Source organism: Octodon degus, unplaced genomic scaffold, assembly GCF_000260255.1.
Source record: "Octodon degus isolate 3935 unplaced genomic scaffold, OctDeg1.0 scaffold00069, whole genome shotgun sequence".
Classification (NCBI taxonomy): Eukaryota; Metazoa; Chordata; class Mammalia; order Rodentia; family Octodontidae; genus Octodon; species Octodon degus.
In genome coordinates, this window is record NW_004524645.1 from 10,999,710 (window position 1) to 11,010,016 (window position 10,307).

Genomic DNA, 10,307 nt, shown 5'->3' on the forward strand with positions numbered 1-10,307 from the left:
GGAAGGCCGGGCTGAGGCCAGGCGCGGCTCTTGGACTTTTGGGCAATTTCGAGTGTAGGCTCGGCCAAATTGTGTGTGGGCTTTTCCACAGAGGAGATTATTGGAAATGGAGATTTTTGTGGCCGTGGTGGAGACCGGGGTGGTCAGAGACGGGTGAACTCGCGGTTTTAGTGTAAAGAAACTGAGGAGAGGGGGATAGAAAGGTGTCAGAGAGTTGCCGAGAGGCTCCTGCAACTGTAGTGGGAGCTGCCGGGGACGAAAGACGGGAAAGTAGGACCCCTGGGGAGCGGCGGGGACGCGGCTGGCACCGCGCAGCAACTGTCGTGCGGCGGACACCATCTCCAGGTTCCGTCCTGCACTCCGCGGACTTCACTGGTCTCCAAAGTTGGGTGTGGGCAACAAATGCGAGTTCTGACAGTTTTAGTTCGGACGGAGGATTTGGCTTGTGTGTGAACCCGCTGTTTGGTTTTCTTACAATTTGGAGCCATTTGTGTCTAGTTGCAGTCTGCTTGTGTTTCCTGAGCAGGTCCCAGGGTGTCGTTGTGTTGGCAGCCCACCTTGTGACCTGTACTTTGTTGGATAAATTGGTGTCAAGTGGGTGCCTTGCGTGGAGGAGTGAATCTTCACATGACTTTTGGAAACGTCTTTAATGTCCTTGAATGGGTCTTTTGAAAAAAATCAGCGCTTGTTTTCTTGCCTTGTCAAAAGTTTGAATTTCTATTGTAAAATAAGAGTTTCATTTAAAGTAAACCCATTTGAGCAGGGTTTTGGATTTAAAGACTGAAATTTATTTTGCATGATCTACTTATGTTGGGCTCTATGATAATGTCTTTTTTAATTTTTAAAAATCTTTTACTTATTTATTTGATACAGGGTCTCGCAACGGAGCTCGGACTTGTGGTGCTCCTCCTGTCTCAGCCTCCCCAGCGCTGGGACCACAGGCGTATGACACCACACCCAGTTTCTGTGGCTGGCTCGGCACCCAGGGTTCCGGGGCCAGCGCGGCATGTGATACTAGGGATTGAACCCGGGTCCTTGTGCTTGCCAAGCAGGCGCTTAGACCGCAGTTATAAGGTTTTGAAAGCTACAATCTTGCACCTCATTGAGAGAGGTGAAAAGGAGCTAAAATATATGGTGCGCTTGCCGTTAACAGACATGACCCTAAGCACCTGTCATTTTAGTCTTACACAGCTCAGTGAGGTGCACATTATTCCGATTTTACAGGTTGCAAATTTTGCCTAATATGAAATGGCAGATAGCCAACTAAAATTCCAATTTCATTTGAGGTGTCATTCTTAAGGCATATCAGCATTAAGGTTATTTAGATAACAAGCATGTGTAATAACTGTTTTATGTACTGTTTTTTCAGGGGCAGGTTTGCCACTCTTAGGTGACTAAGCAGTTCAACAAATAACCAGCGACATTACAAATAATTAGGCTTAACTGAGAGGACGTGGGATTCCTCCTAGTGTACAATGGATTCCACCACCGATGAGGTTACTGTGGTTTGTATATTAAATATAAAATGTTTCTATTCTTTTTATAATACTATATAGTTCTTTTCTAAATTAATTACAGTGAAATGCAGTGAAATGCATAGATCATAAGTGAAGTTGTTTTTTTTTTTGTACCTAGGAATGAACTCAGTACCCTGCTCTTGCCAGGCAGGTGCTTATTCTACTGAGCTATCTCCCCAGCCCTTGTTATTAGTTTTGACAATGAAGTATAAAACTTCTGTGAACATCAGGGTACAAGTGTATTTGTGAACAACATTTCTTGGGAGTAAACTGAGGTTGAATTGTTAGATCATAGAGTTGATGTAAATTTAGTTTCATGGGAATCTCCCAAATAGTTTTTCTAAGTGATTGTGCTGTTTTTGCTTTTGTGTTACATACTGTTGTGTTTCTATTGGCTGTGAACCAAAATACAGATTACTAAACTATGTAAGTGTAGCTCCTTGTAAAATACATTTAGTCTTAATGCCACCTGATGTTTTTCATCTTTGGATATAATGTTAAGTACCTCCCAAGAGTCAGTTTTGACATAATTATATGAAAGCACTTTGAAAAGCACAAGTCACCACACAAGAGTAATATGGTGTTTTAAAATACATAATAATGCCTAGCTCAATTCCAGGTAATTTGTCATGTATTTTGAAACAAAGACATAGATACCAAGTGGTTTTATTTACACTTAGTCTTAGCCAAAAGGTTGAAAAACTATCCAAGTGTGTTTATCTTAAAATTATTTCTAGAATTCATACTTGATTCTTAGACTAAACTTATTAGATTGAAATTTAATGGCTATTTATACCCTGTCTTTCCTAAAAATGTTTTAAAGTGATTTAAAATTTAACTTACCGAGAAAAATAAGTGCTTACGTATTTCCTGTTTTATCCACATAGTGGCACTGTTGGATTGTTTAAAAATCAAACACATGTAACATTCTTTTATGCTTAGAAATATTTGCTTTTATTTTATTTATTTATTTATTTGGGGGGGGCAGAACCCGGGATTGAACTCAGGCCCTTGCACTTGCCAGGGAAGTGCTTGTTCCACTGAGCCATCTCCCCAGCCTGAAATGTTTGCTTTTAAAAGTTTTAGTACAGATCAGCCTTTCTACCCTAAAGGGTTAAGCTCAGTGGAAAATGTCTTAGGTGTAAAAGTGTTAGTAAGAACACAATTTTGCAAGTACGTTCGTCATGTAGTCATAGTACTTAAAATGGGCAAAGGTCCTTTGATATCACAAGTAGGCCTGTGGAGTTTCTTTAAAATGTAATTAAATTCCTCAACTTTTCTTTTAGTTGTATGTTTTATTTTTTCCCTTGTTACTATTCCTCAGGCAAGCCTACAAGTGGATGTTACTGGAGACAGTGCTGATGAAAGTGCTATTCATGAACAGAGCACCATTCTTTATGACTTTACAGAGGAAAATAGTGTAAGTAATATTACTTGCTATCAATCTTTACCATTTTGAAGAAAAAAGATTTAAATTCTTTATATACTACAGTGTTCTGCAAACTCATACTTAAGAAAATATTTCTCCTTACTGAATTTGTATGCTTTCTTTGATTAGACAACAAGCTCTTTATTGTTTTATTTCTCCTCTTATGTGATAAGAAATTCAGAGCAATTTTGTACTCAAAATCTAAAATGACATTTTTTAAAAATGTCAGTTCTTTCCTTATCTCTTGTCTTAGTTGGTAATTATTATTTACATCCTCATGAGAGTGTGAATTTTTATTTTTATCTCTGCTTTATGTTAAAGCTTTTGAAAGATTAGTGAAAATAAAAACAATTTAAACAGATAAGGTAGTTTTTCCTTCCTCGTACTTGTGTATCTTTTACAGAAGTAAAACATTAACTTCTTTTAAAATATAGCAGGAAAATGTTCAAGTAGCTACATTCCAGATTGAAGACGCAATAAAAGCACTTATGGAAATCCTTGGCTATTGTCAGGTATGAAAATTCTCTTTAATGTGTTTTTGGAAATGTTACAGTGAAAAATCTCTTTATCTCCTATAAAGAAGAAGTGGAAAAGTTACTGAAATTTTGAAATATTGAATTATTATTATCACACCATTGTGATTATTTTAGCAATTTCTAGTTACAGTAGTATTTGCAGATGAAATTTTTGAAATAGCAATATATGAACTTTAGAGATTTTTTTAAAAACTATTGATCAAGTGTGTCTTTCATCTAGATTATTCAATATTGAGTAATTTCCCCTATAAAATATTTCAATGAAATTGGCTATTTGGATAAAATTTAGTATATGCTTCAATGCAGATCAAGGTATCTGCACTGAAACAAAATTGCAGCCTATCAGTATTTTGTGGAGCTGGGCAGGGTGGCCTACACCCCTAATCCCAGTACTTGGGAGGCCGAGACAGGGGGATCACCTTGAGTTTGAGACCAGTCTGGGCTACAGAGTGAGTCCAGGCCAGGCTGAACTACATAGTGAGATCCTGTCTCAAAAAAAATTGTGGGATTTGTAAAAATCAGCATATGGGTAGAGATTGATAGAAGTATATAATTATCAAGAGTTTTGTGATCTATGTAATCCAGAGGTACTGCACATTTATGCATGTAATTTACGTATGTATGTAACTTTTATGTAAAAAAGTATGTTTCTTAACCTCTAAATTTTCTGGATGAGATAAACTGGCATACTTTGAAGAGTAGATGTCTGTGTGCATCTTCCTCATTCTTCCTAGTGAGGACAGAAGTAGGATGCTTATTGGGACCACTCATGCCTTGAGGGAAAAATATGCAGAAGTAGCTGGAGCAGCAGGGAGATTTATACTCACCCTCTGAACATCTGTCTTCCTGTTTTCTCTCTGTGGTTGGGAACATGCTGTTTCTTCTGCTCTGTCTGCCCTTCCATGCATTTTCACCTGGTGAATGCCTTCTGTTCTTTTCCTCTCAACCCAGATATTATCTTCTTTGAGAAGCCCTCCCTGACTTCCAGCCTGGTTCACCCCAGTGCTTCTGGGCTTGCTTAGTTTCCTGTGCTTACCTGTGCCAAGGCGCTATTGGCAGTAACGGTAATACTACCATTAGGCCAGGCGCGTTGGGTGTTGTTATTGTTAATATTAACCTAAAGCTACAGTAAGGTTCCATCCCCAGGAGACCTCTAAGAGATATTTTCTTCCCAGTTCTGTGCACGAGGAAATTGAAGCACAGGAAAGTCCTGTAACTTGACCAAGGTCACACCACTAGTAAGTGACAGAACTCTAGTATTTGAAGGCAGCCCTGTAGGCCCTACACTGTTTGCCTCAGCACTTCAGGCCCACAATTCTCTCACTGGAGCACACTTGAGAAGCACTTGGAAGTATGTTGAAACACAGCCCTCTGTCACACTCAGGTCTCATGTAGAAGGCCTGAGGTGGAGCTGTAATGTTGCTGTCTCACAAGCTCACAGGGATGGTGCCGGTCAATGGACCACACTTTGTGAGCCACTGTTCCAGGGTGTTAGTCACATGTTCTATTGAAATAATCTCTTTTCTTCTCCCTCCTCAGGGAAGATGGCCATTCCTGCAGGATAGGAGTAGGTGTTTGTTTTAATGTCTGTTTCCAGCAAGTAGATCTGGCTGGTAGTAAGTGCTCATTTGAATGAGTGGATGAATGAGGAAGTGCTTCTGAGCTTTTATTTTTCTTTTGCTTGAAATCTCTTTGTATTTCAAGAATTCTCAGATTTTTATCAGATTTGTACCTGATGAGCTTGTAGGAGTTGTGTACTCAGTGGCTTTGTAAGTTTGTTGACTGCACAGTTGTAAAACATGTAGAAGCCCAGTCACATCTGTTAGATTTGGCTCCATGTTATTTCCAGAGCAAAAAATTCACTGTTAGTTCCCACATCATTGCATGGAAGGTCACTCTGTGGTCCTTCAGCAGATCTGAACATTTCTTTTCTGAAATAGCATCTTCCTTGATGTGGAATGCCTGCACCATAAATGGAATGGTGTAGCAGGGCAGTGATGCACCTGCTTCCTCCTTCCAACATCCCGGTGAGGTGGAGGAGGACAGTGGCAGGTCCAGGTCTTTTGTCTCAGCCAGGTTAGCTCTGTCATCTACATCTAGGCCTCAAGTAAGAAGTAGGTTTCTGGTGCGTTGAGAGCTTTCCTCGTACCTTGCAGTTAAAATTTAGTTCAGTAGAATTTCACATTTTACTTTTCTTTTGAAGTAAAAACTAATAATACCATTTATTGTAATAGGTTATACATCTTGCTGTTCGACAACTGAATAACAGGTGTGATATGATTGATAAAAGAATGTTGAGAATTCGGCGCTCTCGAGCCAGAGTATCTTGGTTCCGTCATGTAAGTAGTTAAAATATTCTCATAACTATGATTATTCTCTGCTTTCTAAAGATGACAGCCATCTGGAACTGATATGGAGCTAGTAACTATGAAATTAGTGAGGCTGATAGACTCTTGTAAGAGCAGACAGGGAACTGAAACTGTTGGAAGAATGCTGAACTTTAGGCTTGGAAAATGTATGACAAATAAGTATTTTTATGTTTGTACCAAAAATAAATAAAACACAATTAAGATGTAGAGCTGAAGGGGAATAACATTTCTTTTAAAAATGCAGATAAATGTTACATAGAAAATAAATAGTATTGAATGACTATTTCCTTTTTTATTCACTTGTTGATCTGTGTTGGGTTTGTGTCACTTCAGAAGCAACGTTTAATAAAACGTAACAACCGCAAAGCTCCTGAAGAAGTGCAAACCGAGGAAACAGAGCTGTCAGGGCGCTGCAGTACACTTTGCCACTCTGTAAGTTACAGCCCAACATCACCAGTTCGCAGACCACAAGATAGTGGTGAAGAAAACATGACGCCATCTGATACTTACGGAGAATTACCAGAAGATCAGGAGGAACCGGAGCAATTCTACGAGGAGCAGGAGCCATATGGTGGCTCACCAACTCCTTCCCCAGGCAGTGTTACTAGAGAAATAGCATATGAAAATATGTCCGGGCCTCACTTGTTCAGCCCCACAATTCCTAACAATAGTGCCTTCTCTGAAGAAATTTCCTCAATAGCATCTGAAACACCTCTCACCGAGGGAGAACCTGATCTGACACCTATCTTCTACCTGAGCAGCCAAGATGGAGAGCCTGTTACATCATCTTTCCAAAATCCGTTTGGTTTTAGTAAGTTTGAAATGACATGTGTTACAAATAGCACTATTTAAGTTATATTTGTCAACATCTTTCTTTCTTACAAACTAGTGCAAGCTGTTTGATTCCTATTTTGAGGGCTGGTTTTAGGTGACACTTAAAATAATGATTAACATTATTAATTGTGAATTATGTACAATTATGTATAACCAGCACTGTGCTGGTTAATTAACATAGCTCTACTGATATAACGCCTCATTGTATTTTTTAGCCTTCTATTTTTCTCCACCCTTTTCTCTGGTTAAATAATTCTAAACACTCCTAAAATGACCACATACCAGATGATAGGAAAGAAATAATATGTCTTTGACTAACTCTTATAAAGAATAATAATTTGTATCGATGTTACAGATTTTATGGAATAACACCTCCTTCTGCTAATCCTCACTAACTTTATTTTTTTTCCAAGTTTTATTGATAAACATATAGCAATGAGACAGTTTCAAATCAAATCAAAAGTACAGTTTCAACAAATAATACACTGCATACATTCTTCTCAGTGGTTAATTGCTGTACAAGATGCAGACTTGTGATCCTGCTTACAAACACCATTAGAAAAAATCATTCTATTCATTAAGAGAATGCAACTATATATCTATCCCAACCACTTTGAATACACAGATACAAAATGGACATTCATAGTTATACCCCAATTTTTTTAAGTTCCGTTGTTGAATATTATAGGTGTGTAAACTCAGCAAAATATTCTAAAAGAGTACAGAAGCCCATAATATCATTGGGTCTTCTGTTTAACTGGCAATGTCAGAAATTATTGACCTGAGTCCCCCACAGCTCAACATAACAACATGGCTTTACTTCCTATATTTCGTCTTCATACTTTTCTACTGGATGGTTAAGACCAAGGTAAAGCAGGACCTGTGCAACAAGAGTTGTAGCTTTTTGGTCTGAGAAGGTCAGTGAAATCCCCTCAGGATTTATCCTGAGATCCTGTACCTCAGATTGTAGAACCTTTGTCAGTGTCAGCCATGTGGATGAGTCACGGCCAATGCTTGGCCTATGTGCTCTCTGCCTCACTAACTTTAGGGAGCCCAGTTCTTTCTTTGAGTAAATTAGTATTTGTCAGCAAAGAAATATCAGCACAACTTAGTGAACAGCATAGCTAAAAACTGTTGAGGCCTAATTATTTCATATCTCAGTTATTTTCTTATTAAAAATATAAACCTTTAATCAACATCTATTGCCATGCAATCAAACATGAATTGAGAAAATTTTATAGAAGGTAAAGTTACTTTTGAAAATGTCAAAATTCGTTCAGCAGAAAATAGTCTTGCTGTTTTCTAAATTCAGAATAATGTTTAAGCCACAAAAGATAGGGATTTAAAGAGTGAAAGTGATACTGAAAATATTCATATTGTATACATGAAAGAGACTTGGGAAAAGAACCAGTTTGATTCTCCAAGTTAATGGGGTTACTGAAATTTATTTATTTAATGTATTTGATACAGGGTCTTACTACACAGCTCAGATTCATAGTGATCCTCCTGTTTTCAGCTTCCCCAGTGCTGGGATTATAGGTGTGTGCCACCATGCCGTTTCTGAAATTTATTTCTTAAAGTGAACTAATTTGGGGCCTGGCATCCTAGCATTCCCAAGGTACTGGATTCCATCCCCAGCACAAAGAAACAAAACAAAAAACAAAAGGACAAATGTAAGCAATTAAAAAACCCCAGTAAATTTGGGGGTTTCCCATTGTATTTAATTAGCAAAATAAATCTAATTTATTTTGGACAAGGGAGAAAAGAAACCTAGAAAAATTCATTGAATCAAAGTTGAGAACAGCGTGTTAGGTTAAATCAACATAATTTAACCCAAATAACATCTCTGTCGCTGTATTTGCCTGAAGACAAAAAGACTAGATTGTGAAGGCGTGTGTGTGTGTGTGTGTGTGTGTGTGTGTGTGTGATGTTTGAAGCGTTAAGGGAACTTCTGAAGCTGCTCCTGCTGTTTCTGGAAGGGCAGGTGGGGTGCTCTTGTGTGGCTTTCCTGAGATCACCTTTATGTAGGTTTCCTTTAGATTTCCCAATTGGAATCTTGAGTCCTTGCTTTGGATACTTAAGAAAATATTCTAGGACTGAGACTATTGCTTCCTACTTACCACATCTTTCAAGATGATGATCAGGTCAAATATAATTTTTTTTTAATTTTTCCCCACTTAAGCTACAAGTACTCCAGTTGAATCGAATGCTGGAGATCTGACTCAAACCTTGACTAATGACCCTTCAAGCTGGTCTGTAGAAGATGTGATCCAGTACCTGAACCATGAAGATCCTCACATGTCAGACTCCATCTCCATCATCCTTAGGAGACATGTAATGTATCTTTTGATCTGGTTTTCCTGATAGCCTGATCCTTTTGAATGATCTCTGTGCAGGCTTTTCTGTTAGGTACTGTGTTGTGTGCATGGTGGGGGAACCCTACCAACTAATTATTCCATTTGTGAAAAAGGTTGTTCTGTCAGTATTAGATCTTTAAATGGTAAGTTAATAATCAGTTTTTTTTATATATTTAGTACAGTATCTACAGGGTCTCACTACACAAATAAGACTTGTAGTGATTCTTCCTGTTTTTCAGCCTCCCAAGTGCTGGGATTACAGGTGTATGCCACCACACCCAGTTTCAATCGGTGTCTCAGTGTATCCCAGGGGCAGGACCACATGGCAGGCCCAGGGATATTGAACATGGCCTGGCCCCTGTGTCTGCCTAAACAGACGCTTTAATCCACTCAGCTATCTGGCCAACCCTAATAATCACTTCTTTAAGTGGGTGTCCATGTGCTTAGTATACTAAATATCCTTTTTTTGTCATAGTTATATACTATTTTATTCAATATCCAGTATTTAAAATTGCATAGCTTGACATAGTTCGTTTTGAAATATTAAATTTCTTTTCTCTTAAAATTTGAAGTGTATTTATAAAGTATCAAATACTTCACTCTTCAGATTTTATTTTTAATATTTTTCATAAAGTGGATACATATTCAGAGACTACACTTTTGGAATGAGCTGCTCTTGATTTATGTGTTCTTATAGGCAGTGGGATCAAATGTGGAGGTATTTTTAATTAGTACAACTGCCTTTTTCTGTAGGAAATTGATGGAAGAGCCCTGCTACTACTCAATAACGAGATGGTCATGAAGCATATGGGCTTGAAGCTGGGGCCATCCCTGAAGCTATGTCACTACATTGAAAAGCTTAAAGAAGAAAATTTCTAAGTGTCTTCAGAAATTTGGATGAATTTACCAGTTCGTTTTTCTTGTTCTTAGTTTTTGTTTTGTAGAAAGTTCCTCATAAATAATCATATTCACAATTTTAAAAATAAGGGCCATTTAACATGTGAGTATCAACATATACAAATTGGTTCACTTCTTATGTCTTTTTGTTATCTTTTATTGTACAGTTTACAGATATATTTCATGCAAAAAATAGATTTCAAATGGCAACAATTAAGTCCTGTGCATTGTTTCTAATTAACTTGCCTAGTTCTGAGCCATTTATCCTTCTGAACTTTGGAAAATACTAACTTACTGTTTTAAGCTATATTTCATAATTTAAAATTTTTAGAGAAATGTATTTTGTTATTATATTGTTTAACTTGTTT

At 37.8% G+C, this 10,307-nt stretch overlaps 2 protein-coding genes across 3 annotated transcripts in view; both read left to right on the top strand.

Annotated features, from left to right (window-relative positions):
• The window catches only part of Nhs (NHS actin remodeling regulator), a 369,326-nt gene extending 360,713 nt beyond the window's left edge, over positions 1–8,613 (top strand). The window contains exon 10 of the transcript XR_002821880.1: positions 8,576–8,613. The gene's annotated coding sequence lies outside the window, so the exon portion shown is untranslated. The remainder of the gene's footprint in view (positions 1–8,575) is intronic.
• On the top strand, positions 1,075–9,967 carry Scml1 (Scm polycomb group protein like 1). Of its 2 annotated transcripts, none has more exons than XM_023719543.1 (7): positions 1,075–1,505; positions 2,842–2,937; positions 3,381–3,458; positions 5,717–5,821; positions 6,185–6,662; positions 8,868–9,019; positions 9,796–9,967. In XM_023719543.1, the coding sequence occupies exons 1-7, from the start codon at positions 1,476–1,478 to the stop codon at positions 9,919–9,921; spliced, it is 1,065 nt and encodes a 354-aa protein (XP_023575311.1). In that variant the 5' UTR covers positions 1,075–1,475; the 3' UTR covers positions 9,922–9,967. The 2 variants fall into 2 exon arrangements, with proteins under 2 accessions (XP_023575311.1, XP_023575312.1); XM_023719544.1 differs by having other exon boundaries at positions 3,384–3,458.
• Positions 9,968–10,307: the final 340 nt, after the last annotated feature.

What these genes read in the sequence shown, in the direction of transcription:
- Scml1 (XM_023719543.1), top strand. Translation starts at nt 1,476, where the DNA reads ATGGATTCCACCACCGATGAGGTTACTGTG. An exon ending in CCACCGATGAGGTTACTGTG is followed by an intron (nt 1,506 to 2,841) that starts GTTTGTATATTA and finishes ACTATTCCTCAG; the next exon opens with GCAAGCCTACAAGTGGATGT. An exon ending in CCAAAATCCGTTTGGTTTTA is followed by an intron (nt 6,663 to 8,867) that starts GTAAGTTTGAAA and finishes TCCCCACTTAAG; the next exon opens with CTACAAGTACTCCAGTTGAA.